This window comes from Rosa chinensis, chromosome 6 (genome assembly GCF_002994745.2).
Source record: "Rosa chinensis cultivar Old Blush chromosome 6, RchiOBHm-V2, whole genome shotgun sequence".
In the NCBI taxonomy this organism is placed as follows: domain Eukaryota; kingdom Viridiplantae; phylum Streptophyta; class Magnoliopsida; order Rosales; family Rosaceae; genus Rosa; species Rosa chinensis.
The window spans coordinates 50,095,927-50,118,629 of record NC_037093.1 but is presented as its reverse complement, the minus strand read 5'-3'; the positions used below and the strand labels follow the sequence as shown (position 1 = coordinate 50,118,629).

Here is a 22,703-nt window from a genome sequence, read left to right as displayed (position 1 = left end):
ATATATATATATATATATAAGAATGACAAACTTAAAAACCCGATGCATGATTAGAAAACTACGTGCGCTTTACCTGATGGCCTGGTTCTGTAGAACCAATATCTGACCTTACCAGTCACAGAGCGCCAAACTTTACACACTAGCTACACACACGAAACCGGGTTGTCATTGCGATTGCGCACCGTCCGACCGGTGTAGCTAACCCTCCGGAGGTTTAGGGGTGGCTAATCCCCAAGGAAGTCATCAACCACCTTTCCGCTCTCACACACCGCCATCAACAATCTTATACGCACGTTAACTTAAAAACATTTTAATTTTGAACTGACAATGTACTTTCATCATGCATCAAATATTCAATCAAATACAGAAAATCACTAGCCAATAGAGAGTCTCAAGTCCCCTACCTGGATTTCGAAGCTTTACCATTTCACATTGTTCGGAGATCACGAACCTTCCGTTCCTCAGGTAGTTGGAGTCCTAAGTTCCGACATTTCGATAGTTAATATCGCATTGAATTAATAACTGAAATCTCGACGATTAACAAATCGTACAACCAACTTTTCCTAGTTTGACCAGGAGTTGACCAACTTGGACCAATCGAGACTTGTTCGATAATTAACCCAAATTACCAAACTTTTACTTGAAATTACGATATCGACCAATTATGACTATGTCGAAACAAATCAAACATTGACTTAAATCCAAACACTTTAGGTGCATCCGTATTTACTAAGGCCACCCAAGATGTTATTTTGTTTTCTTTACTTAATATTTTCGTCACATAGTAATTCAATGGAATTTACTATGGACACCCAATACTTTCCAATTTTCATAGAAGGTGTACCCAAAACTACTAAGGACACCCAAGTTTCATGACTTGACCATTTTCAAATCTCCATAGCTCATTCTAAATGTACCATCACAAGCACAACGACACAATCGATTCTATGCAACCAAATTTTCAACAACACATTATCAGATTTCTTATCCATTCCAAACATAAACTCCAAGCTATCGAAACTACAACACTTCAAATCAAGACATACACACTCATTCTGCACATGCAAACCATACCGCACAGCCAACCCAACAACTTTCAGGGATTAACATCCGATTATCACCAAGTGCCAAACTTTGATTCAAGGTCGGGATTATACCTTGGAAAATCAGAAATCAATTTCAATCAATCCAAACTCAGTCCCCAGAACTCACTGTCGAGACTGGAATGGTGATGAACTGATGATTTTCACACCAGCGACTGGACAAACTCCTTGATTGTTGACTAGAAGTGCAGTTGAGCAAGAGATGGAGCCCAAATAAGCCTGAGAAGCTATCAGTGTCGAAGAACACGGCAGCTCGAGCACAAACCCAGAAACGAGATGGTCAAAACATAATCCAAATTGAAAACTAATTACCCAGACTTGAAGAGCATGACGAGGAGAGGAGGTTTCATACCATAGACGGCCCAGAAAGTGGCTGGAGGCGCCGGAAATTGCAGAGGATGCCGGTGAGGGTTCGGGCTTCTGGTTGTCAGGTTTTCTTCTCCGTTCAGTGCATGGACGATCCAAGGACGGGAGGCTGTTGGCGACGACAAGACGAAGAAGATGGTGGTCGCGCGCCGTCGTGGGGTGGCCGGACGGCGTCCCTCTAGTCGGGTCTCTCTCGGGTCGTGCTCCGTCTTGGTTTAGAGAGCACCGAGCTCTCCCTCCTCTTGAGTTTTCTGGTTTAACCTCAGTCTTTGATCTGATCGAGGAATAAAAATACCCCAACCTAAATTGTAATCAAGCGCTAGGATGAAGCGGTGGAGATGGTGGATTTAAGGACGGCTAGGATTGCACCGTAGCAAATTTCTATTTCTCTAAATTATTTTCTAGGATCCCACAACTTCGGAAAATCATAACAAATACATTGGGTATCCCAAAAATTCCCGAAAAATTACCACGAACTCGTCGTATTGTGCACTTTATTATCCACCTCCTAAATTGAGGATTTCACTTTGTCAAAATGTCTGCAAATATTCTCGAGCATCTTGACATTTATCGAGATCGTTGAATAATTTCTCGTACGATCTTCGCTAAACTCGATATATTTTTCCGGGGCTCACAATTATTGTTGATATGAGACAATGGATTGGCCGTGTTGCTATGATATGGATCTAAAATTGGTAACTAATATAGAGAAAAGTACTTGTTGGGCTGTCTACTGTCTAGCATGTAGCAGTAGCTAACTAGCTAATGAAATATTAACCTATGATTCATACTTTTTTTTCTTTTTAATCTCAATCTCTTAGTTTGTTTCTCCAACTATTATGAAACAAAAATACTAACCATAGCTGCTGATTCATACTTCATCTCCAAGTCAGTTATTTGATTCAAATAACTCGATGGCTAGAGCAAAGAAGGTAGCTGCTCGGCCTCATCCGACCGCTTCGGGGCTTGAAGACTCTTCAACCGCAACTTCACCTTCTGCTCCTGGGGAAATTGAAGCTCTTCCTCCAACAAGTTCAACCCAGCAAGCTCCTACGGGTTCAAACCAGCAAGTTCCTACTCCTGCAAGTGATGAAGCTCATGCGCAAGTTCCTACTAGTGCAACTCAAAGTGATCATTCTAATCCGGTTAGTTCAGCAACTATTAAGCGTAGTTTTGTTTGGGAACACTTTAAGACGTATGATAAGGTTGTGAAGGGAAAAGATGCTGAAGGGAATGATGTAGATATTGTTAAGAAATGAGCTTATTGTATTCACTGTCCTAGAGGAAAAATAGGTGATTTTGCAGCGGATAGTTCTAGAAATGGGACTTCGGGGATGATTAGGCATATTAATCAATTCTGCAGGTATTATCCCCCAAATGTTAGTAAGAGTCAGAGGGTTCTTGTGGGAGATAAATCTCTAGGAAACAAACTTACTGCAGTAGCTTATGATCAAGATGACTACGTAGATGCTTGCTTCGAAATGATTGTCATGGATGAATTGCCTTTTAGCTTTGTTGAGAAAAAAGGTTTTAACCGGTTTTGTGGTAGAGTGTGCCATTTGTTTAAAGAACCGTCTCGTAGGAAACTAGTTAGAAGGTTCCTAAGCATATATGATGCACACAAAAAAGAACTATCCAAAATTATGAAGGAGTATAGAGTGTGTCTCACAACGGACACTTGGACTAGTGTCCAAAACATCAATTATATGGTGCTTACTGCCCATTTTATTGATGTTGATTGGAAGATGCACAAGAGGGTTATAAATTTTTGTGTTATCCAAAACCGTCAAGGGGCAACCATAGGTAGACTTATAGAGTCTTGTTTGCTGCAGTGGGAGATTGAGAAGGTGTTGACCATAACTGTTGATAATGCATCTGCAAATAAGTCGGCTTTAGAGTGGCTTAGATCAAAGATGAATAAGTGTTCATCTTACAAAACAGTTTTAGGTGGTAAATACATGCATGTGAGGTGCACAGCACACATAACCAATTTGATAGTGGGACATGGCTTGAAGAGGCTGCAAAAGAGTGTTTTAGCCATTAGGAATGCTGTCAAGTATGTTAGGTCTTCACCTAATAGACTAGACAGCTTTAGGAAAGCTGTCGAGAAAGAAAAGCGTCCTCTTACAGGGCTGGTTTGTTTAGATGTCCCAACTAGGTGGAATTCAACTTATCTAATGTTGGAGGCAGCCTTGAAGTTTAAGAAGGCTTTTGCAAGGATGGAGGAAGATGATGATGATGAGCTTTATCTAGGTTATTTCAAGGAACCAGGGGAGGAATATGATGAGGAAGGCAATGTCGTTCCTAGTAAGAACAAAAGAAACAGAGTTGGGCCTCCGGAGGAACCAGATTGGGACAAGGATGAGATTTTTGTTGATTTGCTTCGAGTATTTTATGATGTGACCCTTAGAGTTAGTGCAAGCTTGCATCCAACTGTGCATACAACATTCCATGATGTTGTTACCATGGAGAGAAACATAGAAAACCTCTTCATTGCACCCGAGATTGCACTGGTTCCGACACTGAAAATGTATTAACTGATATGGCTGCAAATATGAGAAGCAAATTCTTGAAGTACTATGGTGGCTTTACAGACCTAAACCACTTTGTTATTGTTGGACTTGTGCTAGATGCAAGATTCAAGCTTAGGAATTATATACATTTTTTGAAGGAAGAGGGTATGGATGATGTCGATGTGCAAAGTAGAACCGATGTGCAAAGTAGAACCAATGAGATTAGATCTTTGTTAATGGCGCTATATGATGAGGTACAACTCTGTTTATTTCAGTTTTTTTAATATTAGATTTTCTGATCTTATGAGTATTAATACTAATTTTATGTGTTTATGCATGTTCTTGTTTTTATAGTATGCACCGATCGTAGATGGTGGGAGACATATGCAGAGACATCAAAGCCCTACAAGTTCAGGCATCACAATCACGAGTAGAAGCAGCAATACGAGAGTTGGTGTGCGGGGTCAGTTGCTAAACTCTTGGAGAAAGGTGGTCCAAGAGAGTGAAGAGGCTGTAATGGCACATGAAGTTGATCAATATCTAAATGCTCCCCTAGAGTTTGTTGAGGAGGAGGAAGATGGCTTCGATATTTTGTGTTGGTGGAAGATAAATGGTAGGGCTGGGCTCGGGTCGGGCCGGGCCCAAAATTAGTAAGACCGAGACCGAACCCGAAACTATCGGTTCGGGCCGGTTCGGTCTTTTTGTAAACTGAAAATCGACAGAAACCGAACCCATTCGGGCCGGTTCGGTTTTCAGGCTTTTTCGGGCCCAAATGTTTATTTCCACCGAAAAACAAAAATGAAACATTTTTTTTCCTTTTCTAATGCCCAACACCACATCATTGTATATGTTACATGTGATCAAGATAAAGATTTCATTTAGCTACAAATCAAAGGCCACCCGTAGCCACGGGGCCCCTGGATGGGTCTCTTTCTGGCAACCTAATATAAGGTGTGTCACTGTGTTGTAATATATAAATTGTAAAGTATCACTAGAATATAACTATCCTAATGGAAACTACAAGGGAACCTTTCCAGGTTGTACATTGGAACGTTTTACAAGTCATCCTGCAAAGAAAAGAGAAAGGAAAACTTATGTAAGAAGTCATATATCTAAAACAATAAGCAAATACATGAATTCGGGTCGGTTTGGGCTTTCGGGCCCTGAAAATATGGAACCCGAGACCGAACCGATTACATGAATTCGGGTCGGGCTTTAGACCGAACCGAAAATTTCTATTCTAAAACCGAACCGAATCAGGCTTTTTTCCTCGGTTCGGGTCGGATCCTGGGTCTTTCGGGTCCGGACGCCCAGCCCTACAATGGATCCAAGTTTCCTGTGGTGGCAGCAATAGCAAGAGATGCACTTGCTGTTCAAACATCCACAGTTGCATCGGAGTCTGCATTTAGCACTGGAGGGAGAGTTATTGATGCTTTTAGGAGTTCATTGACTCCTAAAACAGTGGAGGCTTTAATCTGCATGTAGAATTGGTTGTTGGGAGATGATATTGCTCAAGAGGTAGAGGAGCCTACAATTGAGAACACAGAGTTCTATGAGCAGGCTGAGAAAGGTACCTTGATAAGTTTCAATTTTAATTTTTGCTTTCTGTTTTCTTACATGTAGGTTCTCTATTATTGACTTTAAATGCTTACTTAGATCATAAGAGCACTGCCTCCAGCAGAAATACACGTTCAACAATCCCGAAAGCAAAGGGGAAGGGAAAGGCTGCGGTGGTAAATGTTGACTAATGAGTTTATGAGGTTGTGACTTGTGAGACTGAGTGTGATGAACTGATGAAGGTTTTTTCAAATGTGTTTAATACTTCAAGACTAGTAGTTAACTAGTTTTTATCATGTAATGGTTTGTAGACTTTAAATTTCTTATTTCAGACTTTAATTCCTTGTTTAAGACCTACTAGACTTATTGTTGAATTCAAGAATTTGCATTACTGCATTACTGCATTACAGCCATTACTGCAATCTGCAATTTGCATAACTGCATTTGTTTCCTATCATAATTTGCAATTTGCATTACTGCATTACAACCATTACTGCAATCTGTCATAATCTGCAATTTGCATTACTGCACTTGTTTCCTGTCATAAACTCATAATCTGCATTACTGCACTTTGAATTTATAATATGCAGTTTTGCACATATTGTATTATTGTTCATCTTCCCTAGTTCATTTCTTCTTTTCAAGAATTCTTCAATTCATTTTACATTGTTTGATTTGGTTTAAGGCAAAATTGATTGTGTAGATTTAGAAGTTGCAGTGCTAAGAGGACAGCTGCATCCTAAAATGATTGAAATTTGGAAATTTTGGATGTGGCTGTTAAAGTACTCAAGTGTGGGAAAAAAAAAAAAAAGGAATCGGGTATCCCGAATTGGGCCCGGGCCCGGGCCCGACCCGATCCCGATTAGTTTCGGTACCTTCGGTACCAACTTTGAAAAAACGTTGTCCTGTCCCGTATAAAATTTTAGGTACTGGGCTCGGTATCAGTTAGTAACAGGCCCGTCCCGACCCGTGCCCAGCCCTAGTAAATAGTTCTTAACAAATCTTCTACTTTCAAAAATAGAGTAGAATCATTTCTAATATCATGTGTTCATAAATACTTACAAATCTTAAAAAAACTTTATAGTAAATGCATAGAACAACAATATACCCAAATACAAATTTAAAATCTACTGTGATCCAAGATGTTAAGGAACATTACAATATCATGTCGCAGATGCAATCATAAAGTCTGAGTTATTGTACTTATTTCTTGTACAACCATATAGCTATAGGTATGCATTCCACATACAATAACATATATATATATATATATATATGTATGTATTTGTATAGCTCAATCTCTTCAATCAACTTTCCAATTCTCTATGGAAAAAATTTCATGCCTAAAGCAATCTATAAACTTTGGATGGTATATCTCTTATGAAATCGATTTTAAGTTAAAGAAAACAAAGAGCGTAACACTCTTTCTATATATTTTTGTGACGTTATCAAGAAGTTAATTTTGTGGCAGATGCTCTTGCTTCGTTTAATTAATTTTTAGCAAAATCGGATTAATTCTGAACCAAAACAAGTAAATTTCGCGGCAAATGTTTCTTTCCAGTTTTCACCTATCTACTCATGTTGTAATTCAAATTTTTTTTATATTTTGTTTTTGTTAAAAAACAAAATGGGAAGAAAAAATGGGAAAAGAAACAAAAACAAGAAAGAAATTTTGGACCGGTCTTCTACGGCCCAAATCCAAAAGAGAAAAAGAGATTTGCATAGCACCGCGGGTCCACCGTCCAAAGCCACACACACGCATTATATGCCCTGCGCCTACCACTTCTCCCTTCTTCAGTTTCAGCGTTTTCGTTTTACCACCAAAAGTTTCAAGTACACAACCCTTTCAAATTCTCTCTCTCCATCTCTCTCTCTCTCTCTCTCTCTCTTCCGCGAAGCTCAGTTACGGAGCTCTCCGGATACGGCGCCGTTTTCCGACCTCGAGGTAAGTCTTCCATCACCTCCACTTCAACTCGCGTTTCAGTTTCTTCCGGTCACGATTTTCAATTAGGGTTTATCCTGCCAAACCCTAGGCCTAGGCGTCGTTAATTTCGCTTCTTTTGTGTTAATTTCTGGTGCTGAGCTTTTAATCTGCGCTTTATTGCTTGAACTTGACTACAATTTTGTATTAATCCCTTGATAGGGGTTTTTGTTTTCTCCCTACTGATTTAGTGTGTAAATTGAATTAGATAACTAGTTACGATTACTTATTTTTAGGTTTTTTTTATTTTTTTTTAAAGAATTGCTGTTTCGATTATGAGATTAGAGTGAGAAGTTTCATGTTTTTATCAGAATTCATCAAGATTGATTCTTGTTCTTATTCTTCTTCTTCATTTTTTTTTTTTTTTGCCTTAATGGTATCATTTATGATTTATAAACGGCACACATTCTACCCAAGTTTTTTTCCCTCACATTTATATAATAGGTTTAGAGTGGTCTTGATTGTTTAAATGGAGTTAAATGCTTTTGCATGCGAGGTTGTTAGTGGAAGCGGTGATTGTTTATTGTTGGAGTTTTGTTTTGGATATGAAATGCAATATTCTTGAACACTACATGCTACGGGTTTAAGATGGGGGATGCTTATTTGTTGTGAGGTGTATGAAAAAGTAAATGCAGAATGGTTTTTTATTTGAAAAATTAAGGGCTGTGTATTACTTAATGCCCAACTGTGTTTAACTCTTGTTTAAACTTCCTGCATGATACACTGCACTATTTTACAGAGCCATTTTTTCTCCCTCTCTTACCTCTTGAATTGGTTGGACTGCCCTAATTTTATTGTTGGTATTATTGCAGTTTTAAACTAAGGGAAAGGTTTGATTTTCAAGCATGGGAGACAGTGAGACTGTTGTTGCTCAAACAAATGCAATGATGGGATATTCATCAGCAGCCTATACTACGACAGGTTATTCTGATTCCAGCTCAAATATTGCTCAGGAGGCTACCACAGAAATTTCTGCTCCTCCTGCTCCTGTAGATGCAACCCATCCAATGCCTGGTGATGGAAATGCATATTCTGTGGCTTCCGATTCTCTCATGCAAGAATCACATTCTTATGCAACATATGAGGCTCAACCAGCTGTTGGTGTTGCTGATGCTGGTGGGAATGTTGCTAACAGTGAACATGAAACCATGGCATCATTGCAAGCTGCCAATTATGATTCTACTGCTAATGGTGTTGCTACTTCTGGGGTGGGAACTGTTTCATCTGTTGGAAATGGAGATGCTTCAGACAACATGGCTGGATCTCTGGATACACAACAATATGTGGACTGTTCTGGTATGTCTTTCTTGCATGTTTCTTTGGTGGAGGTTTTGACTTTTAGATGAGTTAAATTTGACTACTATACTATCCAGAAGTTAGGTTCGTGATTATATAATAGGACTCTGTTCAACAAAACTTATTTATGTAAATATCATCTGAACCTTGTTAAGGATTAGTTTGCAAAGTAAAAAAATCACATCTGGTAGTAATAATTAAATACAGTTGATAAAACAATCTCATCTGAACCATGTTTCTGATCGTCATCTTTGCCAATTGCTCCTTTTGTATTCTTATGTTATTTCTTTCTTTTTCTTTGTTGCAGCTATGTCTGCCGAAGAAGATAGACTATGGAACATTGTTAGGGCTAATTCTTTAGATTTTAATGCCTGGACTGCTTTAATTGAAGAGACAGAGAAGGTTGCAGAGGTATGTTATGTTTTGTGTCATTAGTTGGATCATATGGTTGACTGCTCCTGTTTAATTTTCATGGTTGTCAATTTTCATGGTTATACCAATTGAAGTTCATTGAGTGATGGCTGTCAATTTTCATTGTTGTTTTATAAGAAACAAAAGAGAATGCTTTGGTCATGTTTCTTGCTCAGTTATGAATCATTCATAAAATTTGGAAATTAACAATAAACCTTTCTTTTTAATAGCGCTGTCATAATCAGCTGCTTGGGTATGTAAAATGGTTTTCTTGTGGGTTTTAATGTGTAGAAATGTGAAAATAGGTACCTTTTGAATCTTTCTCGAAGTAGTGTTGCAATTTTGTAGAGCACTTTGAGGTGATATCTCACTCACCTCTGTAGTTTTATATGCTATTATATCTATAAATCTCTAGAGAACTAAGAGGTTAACTTTATATGGCTTTTGGGGTCCAAACATCAAATTAGTAATAGTAATTGTCCTTGGCAGGGAGCGGAAAGGGAGGTTCATCCAACTATATAGTCCTGCTCTTTTGAATAGAAAATAATTAGATACGGGAAATTGGCACTCAGATTCTTGTTCGTACAAGTCAACCTTGTCTGCGTGTTTTGGTTCTTCCATAGTATATTGTCGCGTTAAAGATACCATCTAGTTGCTTTCTAAATGGTCTGAGTTCTCTTCCATTTCATAAATTGTCTCCCTATCAAAAAGAATATGCTTATGTTATCCATTTCAATGTGAAAATAGTTCCTGGTTCCTTCAGTGAGAATTCTCCTTCAAAGGAACATTTAGTTTCTGACTGGTTTGATTTTCCGTGGTGTCTAAAGATTCATATAATAGGTTTTGTAGGCTTTGTTCAGGCTCATGCATTTGTTAATCACTTAGTGTATGAATTCTATCTATGTTTTATCTGTAGCTGTTTCCTATGGAACTAATTAATCTCCCTAATTTATATGCAGGATAACATATTAAAAATTCGAAAAGTTTATGATGCTTTTCTAGCAGAGTTTCCTTTGTGTTATGGGTATTGGAAAAAGTATGCAGATCATGAGGCGCGTTTTGGTGTTATTGATAAAGTTGTGGAGGTTTATGAGCGAGCAGTTCAAGCTGTTACCTATTCAGTTGACATTTGGTTGCATTACTGTACATTTGCCACAACTACTTTTGGAGATCCAGACACTATCAGAAGGTAATAACTATTCCTTATGCATTCTTGTTGTTAGTCATGTTGGGAGTTTATGATTGCATGGTTTTCTCAGTTGCAAGGAACTGGTGTCCTTGTTTTCTAACCTCACTTCAGTATGATTGCAACAGTGGTTCCTCACATATATGACGGAAAGGTTTGGTGGGAATGCACTTTAGAAATGTTTTCTGATGTGCAATCCCTTGGTTTTGAGGCTACTGTTCGGGTGTAGCTTTTTGTTTTGTCTTGTTCTTTTTCTCCCCTCCCTAAGGATCTAATTCTATATTTTGGCTTCACAATACCCATTCTATCTCCCTTCCCATGAAGACACACGTCTTAGTAATTTAGTGGTCAATGAATTCTGGCTCTATTTTAACTTTGACACTTTGAAGTGCATCATTATGCAAATTGCTGCTGGGAAGATCTCGTCCAGTTAAGGGCTTAGATGGCCTCTAGCACTGCTCCATTTGACGGACATAGTATGGTTTATATCAGGAAGGTAAATGCAGCGTTTAGAAGTGTCATATGGTGTTAGAGTCAGTTCTGCGGTCTCTCCCTTTCATGGATGTGTTATCTCAGCTGTTTTAATACTTGTACCCATCTGATCTTTCTTTTTTTTCCCTTCAATTTTTCTCTTTTATGGCTTTCAGGCTTTTTGAGCGAGGATTAGCGTATGTTGGAACAGATTACTTGTCCTTTCCTCTTTGGGACAGGTACATTGATTATGAATTTATGCAGCAAGCATGGGGCCAGCTTGTTGTGATCTACTCACGAATATTAGAGAATCCGAACCAACAACTGGATCGATATTTAAACAGGTGATTACTCTTTGAATGTGTTGTTTCACTCTAAGGTTTTGCAACTGTTTTGTTTGTATTCCTGATGCCAATGGTTTTAACAGTTTTAAGGAGTTAGCTGGAAGTCGGCCTCTCTCAGAATTGAGAACTGCTGAAGAAGCTGCTGCTGCAGCAGCAGCAGCAAGTGCCACTTCAGAGGATGGTGTACAAGCAAACGGGGAAGATGCTCAACCTGATGGTGCAGAACCATCTCCTGCTATCTTAACAGAAGCGGAGGAGTTGGAGAAGTTTATCGCCATTCGAGAAGAGATGTATAAAAAAGCTAAAGAGTTCGATTCTAAGATAATTAATTTTGAAACAGCTATTAGGAGGCCTTACTTTCACGTGAGGCCTCTTAACGCTGCAGAGCTTGAAAATTGGAACAACTATCTTGACTTTATTGAAAGGGAAGGTGACTTTAACAAGGTATTTTTCTTTTTTCAATTATGTATATTTATATATTGGTTAATTTTAGTTGCCCTGCTTGTTATATGTTGACTCACGTGGAATCATATGCTTTATTGGCTAAATCGTTGGATGAAGCAACTTTTAAAACGGGAATTTGAACTGAGACTAAAGATGGGCCTCGATTTGGTTTCTTTGAGGATAAGTATTTCAAACCCTTTTGTCAGTGGACGTTCTAGGTTCATGATGTGTTGGTAAATTGAATTTTTGTTTAAAGTTCCAATGTTATGCATGCAGGTCTCTTCTTATCTTCCTATCCTAAACATCTGTCTGTCAGGCAAGGAGGGTCCCTCCTTTCCTATTAGAGGGGCCTCTCTGTTCTGCTAACGGAGTATTTCTTGTGCATATCTCCTTCTGTTTCATTTCTTCATTAGCTACTGTTATGGCTATTGGATGTGTTGTTATATCGTTACTTCTTCTTTTTAATGAATCAGGTGGTCAAGTTATATGAAAGATGCCTGATTGCTTGTGCTAATTATCCTGAATACTGGATTCGTTATGTCCTAAGTATGGAAGCTAGTGGAAGTTTGGATCTTGCCAATAATGCTCTTGATCGTGCAACCCAGGTCTTTGTGAAGGTAATACCTTGTAGTTTGTTTTAGTATCCTCATTTGATATCTGGAGTATTAATGGTCTGGTAAATCTAGTGAATGAGATAGCTTGATTTAAGATTAATCCCCTTAGGTATTGGAGTGTTGGTGCAAATTTTCCTTGAGATGGTTTATGCTATCTAGTTGTCTTTTAAGTTATGAACTTTAATGCTATGAATAAACACGTGTATCTTTTTATTACGTAGTAATGTACCCATTACATTCATGGTTTTGAAGTCCACTGTAGAATTTGGCCTCGAGTCTTTAAATTATTGTAGATTGTTTACTAGTGAACCCTCAAAGTGAGCTGGACTGTTATTATCAGTATTCCCTGCCCTTGTCCTTCTATATTTCGCTCCTCTTATGGGTAGAACCTTGTCTTTCCCAAGAATGGGCATTTTGTTCATTTTTTATACCCCTTGCCTTTTTGCGTCAGTGTCACTATAGTATCAGTCATATGACACCAGATGGACATGTCTTGTTTTTTTGCATTTGATGGCATATTACTGTGTTATTGCAAGTATAATAACTCTTGATATTGCTCATAAATGATCAACAATGGTGAAACACCCGTTGGGTCAGGAAATAGATTCTTGTCTCTCAATTAAATACAAAATGAATCCGTCTGGTTATGTTTTGTGTATGACCTTTTTGTCTTGAAATAACAGAGACAACCAGAGATTCACCTTTTTGCTGCTCGCTTCAAAGAGCAAAGTGGAGATATCCCTGGTGCTCAGGCTGCCTATCAACTCGTACATTCTGAAATTTCACCTGGTCTTCTAGAAGCAATCATTAAGCATGCAAACATGGAACACCGTCTGGTAAGAAGTTGTAAACAACTTGAATCTCATCAATTTACTTATGGATGTCGCATTTAAAAACCTGATTATTTTGTTATATTTCACAGGGAAATATGGAAGCTGCCTACTCCTTGTTTGAACAGGCCATTGCCATTGAAAAAGGAAAGGAGCATTCTCAGACCTTACCCGTGCTGTTTGCTCAATACGCACGGTTCGCATACTTGGTAGGTTATAAGTTATAACCTGGCAGCTTGGCTATGAAGTCTTGTGAACAATCCTAGATTCCTTTCAGATCTTGTGTGTATGCTTTAAACCACTAGCTTGATTGAAACAGTGAAAACCAAATATATTATGTCATCATTGTATACATGAATTTTTATTTCCCTTCTTTATTTTGTTTTCAGGTATCTTTGAATGCTGAAAAAGCCAGGGCTATCTTTCTTGAAGCGGTCGAGCATGTTCAATTGTCAAAAGCATTCCTCGAGGTTCTCTCTCTCTCTCTCTCTCTGTCTCTCTCTCTCTCTCTGACCATGGACTAATACCTTATATATCCTACAATATTGCATGCAGGCCCTGATACATTTCGAGTCGATACATTCGTTGCCAAAGCAAATTGATTACATAGATTCCTTGGTTGTGAAGTTCGTGGAGTCCAACTCAGAGAACCCCAATTTTGCGAGTGTTGCTGACAGAGAGGAGTTATCTTGCATCTATTTGGAGGTATATATTTTATGTCTTCTCTGATTAGCGCTTCAAAGAGATTTTAGTGCATATACTCTCAGGTTTGGGAAGAATTGAGGGTTTTTTTTTCCTTTTATTTTTTTTGGGGGTGGTATTAGCTTGCAGTCTTGCCCTATTTGTCTTCATGCTTTTCATGAAATCCCTCTCGAAGTCAAATATGCAGTAAAGTTGATATAACTTTTCGTTGCCTGAATCTCATTGTCAATGTTATCTGTATGGTCTGCAATTCTAATGTGCTCAGGAATGATTTTGCAGTTTCTAAATCTCTTTGGGGATGCACAGTCTATCAAGAAGGCTGAGGATCGGCATGCTAAGCTCTTTTTACTTCATAGGAGCACCACTTCAGAATTGAAAAAACGGCAAGCTGAAGATTACCTATCTTCTGATAAAACAAAGATGGCAAAATCATACTCTGGTGTTCCTTCACCTGCCCAGTCTATTATGGGAGCATATCCAAATGCACAAAATCAGTGGGCAGCTGGTTATGGTGTGCAACCTCAAGCTTGGCCACCAGCTACACAAGCACAGGGACAACAATGGACCCCTGGTTATACCCAACAGGTAGTTTTCTGATATGATGAAACATTATAGAGGTTTTCATCTGTCATTGTTTAAGATTGAATACGGAGGATTTTGTTCCCTAGGATATTTTAGTTCTGACTGAGTTTAATATAGGGATGTTTCCAGATGATGATTTGGTTCCAAAATAAGAGTTGCAGCTTGCTGTTTCTCTTTGTTTGATTATTTAATTTGTTTGTTCAAATTTTTTTTTTTTTAATAGGCATACAATGCATATGGTGGTTATCAGCAAGTACCTGCTGCAGTGCCACAGACTGCTGCTTATCCTGCTACATATCCCGCCACATATCCTGCTCAGGTATCCAATATACATTTTTATTGCTTTTCTTTTGTTGACTGTTCAATCTTTTCAAGATGTTTTGTGACAATGTTACAAGTAGGTCATTTATAAGTGGTGTCTCTATTGTTAGATTAGTTGTCTAATTAAATACTCAAAAGATGTGTAAAAGTAATGAGGTAAACTGCATTTGTACCTGCTTAATATTGAGTAAGTTTTAACATTATCTGAGTAGAAGAAAATGTACTAAAAATATGAGATGGGAAAGTTTTTAGTTTTTGCTTAGTTTGCTTCTTTCACTTTTTATTTCCTCGCCAACTTGTCTTTGAGCTAACGGTGTAATTACAATTTCAGCCGGCGGCTTTCCCCCCACAAAGCTATGCACAGCCAGCAGCCGCAGCTACTGCAGTAGCAGCTGTAGCACCAGCTCAGCAACCTGCTCCGGCTCAACAGGCGTATTATGGGAATTACTACCAGTAATTGAGGTTGCAGGACAAGTCTGCTATATTTTTCCCTATGTAATCTAATTTTCACCTTTTGTGAACCTGAGCGATAGATGTTTCTCTTTGGGGACATGTAGTGAACAAAACATCTTGGTTTTGATCAGTCGGCTTTAGTTCCAGTAACGTATGTATTTTAGATATAGTGATTTCCTTCCTAATATAATAGTATTCGTGGAGGTTTGCTGTCATTATTCTCTCTACTCCTAATTCATCATCTCTGCGAAAACCACTGTCATCCTCGTTAAACCTTCGAACGCCAATGCTATTCAGGTTAATCTTCAAATGCCATTATTCAGAAGTTCAATCCAACCGTTACCTGCTGGCTGTTACAGTTTCCTTCCAACAAGCAGAAGTCGATATTCTGAAGTCTTGTCTCGGAATCAAGTCTTCAGTAACTTACCGTAGTAGTTGTGTATACGTGTGAAAGGACCTTTATGTTTCCATTATCTCTTGGTGGGTAATACATCGCCTTTTTCTCTGGCCGGAAAATTCCCTTTTTTTACCAGAAGTAGTGAAAAACTGAGATTCCCCCAGTCTCTACGTAATGGTTTTGATAGGGACACTTGTATGTAAAATCAGTGATTCCTTGCCGTTCTAAACTATGTTCTGTGTTTGCTAATAAGAGGGCCCAAACAGACGACTTGACCCGAATTGGAAACCTGTGCACTCACCTAAGATTTGGAAGTGTCAGGAAAATCAAATCCACCTGGAGCGTCCGATCACCGCACCTTTCCCCTCCACGCAACACCGACCGTTCGTTTGAGAGAATCATCCCGCGGTAGTTACCCTTTCCCTGCCATTTAAAAATTTAATAATCACACGCTAGCTCCCGAGGTTTCGAACGGACGGCTCTGATTGGGAGTTGAATCAGCGGCTGTGATGGGGCTCCTGCAAAACCCTTTTAAGGATTAGCGAATCAGGCTAAAGAAAGGCGGAAGCAGAAGCTAGCAGAACCCCTGTGAGAGGAACGCAAAGCCCCCAAAGCTCTCCATCTCTGAAGCTCTCTCAGTTTCCTATCGGAAGGTTGTTCTTCGTTTTGAGCTCGGAAAGGTTTGGGAATCCCGAGGCGCCGTGAACGCGGGGTTTAGGGTTTCGGAAATTTAGCCGGATCTGTGGCCGATCAGTGAGTTAGGGTTTTAGTGGAGAATTTTACAAAATAGTCCACTGCGATTGCATGCTTTGAGAGTTGGAGGAAGCAATGGCGAGTTCGTATCCTGGACCTGTTAGTGCTGTTCAGGTCAGATTCAGTCTCCGTACTCTTTACAGTATGTATTTTTCTGTATGTATTTTTGTATTTATTTATGTATTTGTGTGTGTGTGTATTTGAGCAGGTAGGGTCGTACTTTGTGGGACAGTACTACCAGGTTCTTCAGCAGCAACCCGATCTTGTTCATCAGTTTTATTCTGATGGCAGCACCATGATTCGTGTTGATGGCGATTCGACAGAGTCTGCTAATGAAATGCTGGTAAGTTTTTTTTTGTTGCTTATGTTCTTTGAATTGTGGTTGATTTAATTATTTATTTGGTTTTGAAGAACATCCGAATCGATTTTGTTTAGTGTGAAATACTTATGGTTTTGGTGTTGTTTGTGGTTCTGCAGCAAATTCATACGCTCATATTGTCACAGTATTTTACTTCGATTGAGATCAAGACTATCAATTCCATCAATTCCTTGGGTGGAGGTGTTCTTGTGATGGTTACCGGTTCTGTTAAGTCGAAGGAATTCAATGGGAGGAGGAAGTTTGCCCAGACCTTCTTTCTGGCTCCTCAGAATAAAGGATACTATGTTCTCAATGATATCTTCCAGTTTCTCGAGGATGAGGTTGTTTTACAACATCCTTCAAACATGATATCGGAGGGCCAATTTGATATTCAACTAAATGCTTCTAGCCCTCATCGAGAACCGCCAGGTATTTTGACACTGTACTGTTGGCATATATTTCATCATTGTTGAGCTATTCTTTCATTTTTGTTCCTTTTGAGTTATCCTTGTGATGTTTTCGCTTGTGTAGTCTTTCGGTTAACAGATACAAGCATCTTTTATAAGTGTATTATTAGGGCTCTTTACATTTAACTAGTTTTTTGAAGCTGTAGTGATTAAACAAGTGGTAATATTGCTGTTACAGATGGATATACTCTGTTGCTTGAAGTTGTGCATGTATGTAGATTAGGAAGCTCAAAATCCTTTTGTTCATTAGAGATGTTCTCTCTATTCACTGTTCAAAAGATGTTTAGGATTTCTTTAGGAGAAAGTTTGGCCTATCTGTGTTTGATATAACTAGGTGTGTTTCTTTGCAGTTTCCGACTATGTTCTGGAGGAAGAGGCCAGGGAGTATGTGAACTCTGTCGACATAGAAGACGATCCAGTTGATAAGTATAGTCTGCCAGAGCAACAGGTACAGCAAGAATTTGAGACTGAAGTGGTGGTGGAGGAAACTCCTCAAGAGGAGACCTATGCCTCATTTCAAAGTGCGGTGAACACTGTGCAAGACACTCCTGTTGCTTCTGTGGAGGAACCAGTGGGAGAACCTCAGAAGAAGACTTGGGCTTCTATAGTATGTCCCTATACCCCCTCTTATAACTTGTCCTTATGCATAATTTTACTTGTCTGGCTTCTGCATTGCCTACATTGCATTTATTCACTGATAAATCATCTGGTGTTGTTGAGTTTGCTTTGATAACTTACAACCCTTTTGTATGTAAATAACAGTTGCGAGTTGCTAAGGGACCGTCAGCACCAGAAGTAACTCAACAACCCTCTTCTAGAAGTGTTCAAACTGCTCCAGATTGGAATCACATCCCTCAGCCCCCTGTTGAACAATCAAACTCTGCTTCAGACTGGAGTTACACACCTCAGCCCACTGTAGAAGCAGCAGAGGAGAGTTACATGCCAGAGGAAGAAGGTAGTCTTTTTTACCATTCTTTGATGCCTCTGTGACGTAGTATAATTAAATTTAATCATTTATTTTTGTTGACTACGTTGTTTGTTCCTCCTAGTTATATTGCCTTCTACTATATTTTGACTTTAGTGGGAAATTAAAGAGATTATTTCTTTCTTATCGGTATATAGTTTTTGAATTGAGAGAATGGTTAGTGAAAATAACTATTAGAAATTGGATGCCTTGTGAGGTCCAACATGCCTGATGAATTTAACAAATGAACTCATTTCTTAACGGAACTTGTTATCACACACTGAATTTGCTGCTATATGCCTCTTACTTGGGGTGGTTAGTCCGATGAATTAACACTTGGTATATTAAGCATTTGTAAGTTGAACCTTATGTTAAATTCTGTCATTCTTCAGGTGAAATGAAATCGGTGTACGTAAGAAACTTACCTCCTACAGTTACCGAAGGTGAAATCGAGGAAGAGTTTAAGCACTTTGGTCAAATAATACCTGATGGCGTCTTTGTTAGGGCTCGCAAGGTGAGTTTGTTTTTATAGTTGCACCATTATATGTGAATTCGAATGAAGCTGAAGTATAATTTGGTGAACAGGAAATTGGAGTCTGCTATGCTTTTGTTGAATTTGAAGACATGGCTGGTGTTCACAATGCCCTCAAGGTTGGCCTTTTATATTTTTTTATAGTTTTATTTGCTTCACCTTTTCAGTTTCCTGTTATTTGATGAAAGTCATCATTCTCATATGGGGGAGTCTTGGGCATTTTGCACATATGTTTGGCCCATTTGTTAAGTAGAAAGTTCCCATACACATTCTTGCAATCTTTCAGATGTTTACCTTCCTTGAGGAGCCCTAATGTTGTGAGAATTGTATGAATCTTGGAGCCTAGATATAGAATCAATGTTTTATATTTCTTTTCTTTAGTTGAGCAGAAGATGCCTTAAAGAAATCTGATTTGTTCCATTCGCATGTTACTTTTAGTATTGCATAACAATACCATTGCTATCTGTCAGCCTCCTTTTCCTATCCTGCGCATTGGATTTAATTTTCATAGACTCCAGTGCCAATTTCTGTGTGTAGTGTTTGCATGGCCTGACAAGTGCTTTCCTTCCTGTAGGCATCTCCAATTCATTTGGCTGGAAGACAAGTGTACATTGAGGAGCGAAGACCGAACAGCACCGGTGCTGCTCGAGGAAGTATGTATTTTCAGATGATGCACATATGTCTTTTGTTACATACTATCTAAGTTAACTTTGGAATGATACAAGTTATGTACATTCTTCAATGCTGGCGGGTTAACTTTTAGTGCATGAAAGTTGCATTCATAAGTCTTAAGAAGTCGAATGGTAGCATTTTTCTCATTATCAGTCTCGGTGAAAATAATTTTTGAGATGTCCATTCCGAAGGGCATTGGTAGGTTTTATACAATGTACTTGTCCAACACAATTTATTGATTGCTTTACTAGTTCCAGAGTTTCCGTGGAACCAAATGATCGTCTAGTTAAGCAAATATGTTGTGCATTTATAGGATTAAACTATTAAATACTTAACATATGGTGTACTAAATTGTCAAGCATCTACTTTCCAGGTATTATGTACTGCATGTTTCTGGTACCTAATTTGCTTGTGATATGATGCATTTGATTTGTTTGACCAGGAGGAAGGGGGAGAGGCAGAAGCAGTTACCCAATTGACGCCACAAGGGGGCGTTTTGGAGGTCGTAGTTCGGGCAGAGGTAGTTACCAGGATAGTGGCGACTACAATAGAGGGAGAGGCAATGGCTTTTATCAGCGTGGTACACGATAAGTGGTTTTGGAAGTTCTGAATCCACGCAAGGAATATATCCAAGGAAAAGTTCCTCGAGGTGCGGATTCCAGGTCCAATGTTTTCCGCTAGATGTTTCATGAAATGTATGTGTACTTTTTTGAGTGTCATTTTACATGAGCTGATAAGTTTATGTGGACAATTCAGTCTCCGTTTCTGGGTATATGTTTTCTCCCTCCCTTGGCTTGTTTTTATCATGCAATTCAAGTGGGAAATTTTGGGGCCATTGAGGCCCCAAGTTGTGAGGGAATATGATCAAGATGTTTGTTTCATGTTATTCTAAGTTATTCTATAAGAAGCGTTTCAGATTTTGATATATTTTGCTTTTGTTCTTCTGGATTCCACACTTTTATTTCAAGAGCTCTTAATTTTTTTTCCTACTATTTTGGTCTGGTAGCAAAGCCCATGGTCACCAGCAACAATAGAAAGAATGCTTATGTATGAATTTGATGAAGTGTTTAGGTTATGGGCAATTCTTCATGGAAGTTATAGTTGCGATTGCTCTTATTCTCATCTAAACAAGTTTCATCTTGAAAATTCCCTATTTAAACTAATCACTCAGAAACTATATTTACAACACGGTCAACTCTATTACAAAACTTCTGCAGTCTACTTAGGCGCTTGCAGAAGTCATGATTCCTTCATGAATATATGGCGACATGGCGCCAAGATCTTGTCCCAGATCTGCTTCATCTTCCTCTGTTTCCCATAGGAAGCCAGCGTACGCTGCCTGGACATAGCTGTAATTTAAGAAGGAAAAGTCATGTCAAACTCTGGCCTTAAAGTAAAAAAGGATAGAACACTGAAACTCTCTATTTCAACCAATGATATCACATACCTATCTTGAGGTGCAGCTTGGACTGCTCGTTCATAGTAGCTCAAGGCTCTATCTTCATCATGGTGCAACTCCCATACTACCTTGGCATATTGTGCCAAAATTTCACCGTCGTTTGGGTCTGCTAGGATCGAACGAGAGTAGTATTTCTCTGCTAAAGGAAGGTCTCTCTTGGTCTGATGAGACAAGTTAGTACAGTCACAAAGACGTTAAAAGAGAATCTCAAACATGTACAACACAAAGTTACAGAAGGCAGAATAAGCTCACCTGATACAAAAAATTAGCATAATTTCCGAGAAACAATGGGTTCCCAGGATGTTCGTCCACCATCTTTTTGTAATGCTCCTCAACCCTCTGGTTGTTGTCATCTCCATCTCCACCAGTGCTTTCCCAATTAGCCTCGTGACCACCCCGGCCACCGCCACTTCCACCACCAATCCCAAGTCCCTTTGCAAGGTGCATTTCTCGACTTTCTAGCTCTCTTTGTTCTTCATAACCCCCACCCCACATTTTCTGCATAGTTCTCATGTCCTCGGATAAACTCACCTTCCTCACCTTCTCTTCCAAACCAACACTATCACCTTCAATAGCCATGACTCTCTCACTTTCCTCAACCTCTTCATCAAATTCCCTATCACTATCTTCTTCATCTTCACCCAAAGCACCCGAGTTATAAGTCGAAAAAGAATCTATAGTTTGCAACGGTATTCCCCTGGATCTCGACTTGTTGGGTTGGTATAAATCACAGAAGAACGGATCATCTTCATGTTTATCACAAGAAGCAGCATACGCCAGTCCTTGCAAGTTTCCATCAGACTGAGCCCTCCGAAGAAACCCGGAGGAAAGATCAATGGAGGGAGAGATTGGTGAGGAACCGTGTGAGATGTTGAGAGGCCCAGTTTGGTGAAATGAAAACTTAGTGGGAGTGTGGTGGATTGAGGTTGGTTTTGGTTCAAAGTGATTGCCAAGTGGACTTTCAGCTGAGAATGATGCAAGAAGGGATCCAATAACTGGTGTTGAAGAGCTCCTCAGCAACATGATTCAACCTTTGATCTAGATTAGCTTCTGATTATAAAACTCTGTAAAGAAAAAACACAGTACGTATATACATGAATATATGCAAATGAATCAAAGCTTTATTGCTATGAATCTGCATTCTATATGGGTTAAGAAAAATTGAATTGCTTTTGGGAAAAGGAGGAGGAAGAAGAAGAAAGCATACCACTTTTTGGAAAACCAGAGACTTGCAATCCCCAAAATGACAAAGAAATAATGAGAAGCTGGCCTCTCTTATAAAGGGCAGCAGCTTACAGATGGGAATGTGTTTTCTAATTGAATTTGATGTCTTTTTTTTATTGAAAAAATGACGAAAAAAGAATTATGATATTATATGAATGGTGGACAAGAGGGCCAGATTTAACTTTGGTGCAAAATATCAATGGCAATTTGCAGTAGGTCTAATGTTGATAGGTTGGAAAGGAAGCAAATGGGAAAGGTCACAGGAACCCCATGATAGACTGAAAGCTGTGTCCTCTATTATATGCTCCGTTGAATGGTTACATCTAACCTTTTGGAAACTCATGAGACACTGACCTGTAAATATCTCAGGTCACAACTGTGCAATGGTCATTAAATCTTGGACTTTTCTGCACAACACCACAAGAAAAATCGGACCTTTTAGTAACAAAATAAAAGAAGAAAAACTCATAATTTTATGGGGTATGAAATTAATTTTGGAAATTTAGATTCAAGGCTCAAAATGATAAGTGTGTATGAATTGGTCTGTCATTAGTTACATACCACATAGTTGAGTGCGGGAAAGTTTGGAGGAAAGAATACTGAACCACGAGTCATGTATGTGGGTCGGTTTTTTTATTTAGACTTGTTAATGAATTAGATTGAAATTCAACCTCAATTAGAAAACACATTTCTTGTTTCTATT

The 22,703-nt window shown here is 38.9% G+C and overlaps 4 protein-coding genes across 5 annotated transcripts; 3 read left to right on the top strand and 1 right to left on the bottom strand.

Annotated features, from left to right (window-relative positions):
* The first annotated feature begins 2,803 nt into the window (after positions 1–2,803).
* On the top strand, positions 2,804–4,006 carry LOC112171503 (zinc finger BED domain-containing protein RICESLEEPER 2-like). Its single transcript, XM_024308679.1, has one exon. It carries the CDS (start codon positions 2,804–2,806, stop codon positions 4,004–4,006), a length of 1,203 nt encoding a protein of 400 aa, XP_024164447.1.
* A 3,318-nt stretch (positions 4,007–7,324) lies between these two features.
* On the top strand, positions 7,325–15,389 carry LOC112172068 (pre-mRNA-processing factor 39). 2 transcript variants are annotated; one of them, XM_024309239.2, is made up of 14 exons: positions 7,325–7,484; positions 8,333–8,816; positions 9,124–9,227; positions 10,187–10,416; positions 11,061–11,228; positions 11,312–11,672; positions 12,146–12,289; positions 12,970–13,122; positions 13,209–13,325; positions 13,506–13,586; positions 13,672–13,821; positions 14,098–14,403; positions 14,624–14,719; positions 15,053–15,389. In XM_024309239.2, exons 2-14 carry the CDS (start codon positions 8,366–8,368, stop codon positions 15,176–15,178), a joined length of 2,487 nt encoding a protein of 828 aa, XP_024165007.1. In that variant the 5' UTR covers positions 7,325–7,484; positions 8,333–8,365; the 3' UTR covers positions 15,179–15,389. The 2 variants fall into 2 exon arrangements, with proteins under 2 accessions (XP_024165007.1, XP_024165008.1); XM_024309240.2 differs by lacking the exons at positions 7,325–7,484; positions 8,333–8,816; positions 9,124–9,227; positions 10,187–10,416 and adding an exon at positions 10,833–10,909.
* A 683-nt stretch (positions 15,390–16,072) lies between these two features.
* On the top strand, positions 16,073–20,244 carry LOC112172069 (nuclear transport factor 2). Its single transcript, XM_024309241.2, has 9 exons — positions 16,073–16,438; positions 16,533–16,667; positions 16,802–17,111; positions 17,500–17,756; positions 17,912–18,104; positions 18,506–18,627; positions 18,699–18,764; positions 19,220–19,298; positions 19,760–20,244. Exons 1-9 carry the CDS (start codon positions 16,400–16,402, stop codon positions 19,906–19,908), a joined length of 1,350 nt encoding a protein of 449 aa, XP_024165009.1. The 5' UTR covers positions 16,073–16,399; the 3' UTR covers positions 19,909–20,244.
* Positions 20,245–20,399: 155 nt separating this feature from the next.
* LOC112172070 lies at positions 20,400–22,143 on the bottom strand. Its single transcript, XM_024309242.2, has 4 exons — positions 21,984–22,143; positions 21,029–21,840; positions 20,765–20,937; positions 20,400–20,666 (listed from the first exon to the last, which is right to left on the bottom strand). The coding sequence occupies exons 2-4, from the start codon at positions 21,797–21,799 to the stop codon at positions 20,540–20,542; spliced, it is 1,071 nt and encodes a 356-aa protein (XP_024165010.1). The 5' UTR covers positions 21,800–21,840; positions 21,984–22,143; the 3' UTR covers positions 20,400–20,539.
* Positions 22,144–22,703: the final 560 nt, after the last annotated feature.

What these genes read in the sequence shown, in the direction of transcription:
- LOC112172069 (XM_024309241.2), top strand. Translation starts at nt 16,400, where the DNA reads ATGGCGAGTTCGTATCCTGGACCTGTTAGTGCTGTTCAG. An exon ending in CCCTCATCGAGAACCGCCAG is followed by an intron (nt 17,112 to 17,499) that starts GTATTTTGACAC and finishes GTTTCTTTGCAG; the next exon opens with TTTCCGACTATGTTCTGGAG. An exon ending in TTACATGCCAGAGGAAGAAG is followed by an intron (nt 18,105 to 18,505) that starts GTAGTCTTTTTT and finishes GTCATTCTTCAG; the next exon opens with GTGAAATGAAATCGGTGTAC.
- LOC112172070 (XM_024309242.2), bottom strand. Translation starts at nt 21,799, where the DNA reads ATGTTGCTGAGGAGCTCTTCAACACCAGTTATTGGATCCCTTCTTGCA. An exon ending in ATGCTAATTTTTTGTATCAG is followed by an intron (nt 20,938 to 21,028) that starts GTGAGCTTATTC and finishes TTGTCTCATCAG; the next exon opens with ACCAAGAGAGACCTTCCTTT. An exon ending in CAAGCTGCACCTCAAGATAG is followed by an intron (nt 20,667 to 20,764) that starts GTATGTGATATC and finishes CTTAAATTACAG; the next exon opens with CTATGTCCAGGCAGCGTACG.
- LOC112171503 (XM_024308679.1), top strand. Translation starts at nt 2,804, where the DNA reads ATGATTAGGCATATTAATCAATTCTGCAGGTATTATCCCCCAAATGTT.
- LOC112172068 (XM_024309239.2), top strand. Translation starts at nt 8,366, where the DNA reads ATGGGAGACAGTGAGACTGTTGTTGCTCAAACAAATGCAATGATGGGA. An exon ending in GATCCAGACACTATCAGAAG is followed by an intron (nt 10,417 to 11,060) that starts GTAATAACTATT and finishes TATGGCTTTCAG; the next exon opens with GCTTTTTGAGCGAGGATTAG. An exon ending in GGGAAGGTGACTTTAACAAG is followed by an intron (nt 11,673 to 12,145) that starts GTATTTTTCTTT and finishes TTAATGAATCAG; the next exon opens with GTGGTCAAGTTATATGAAAG.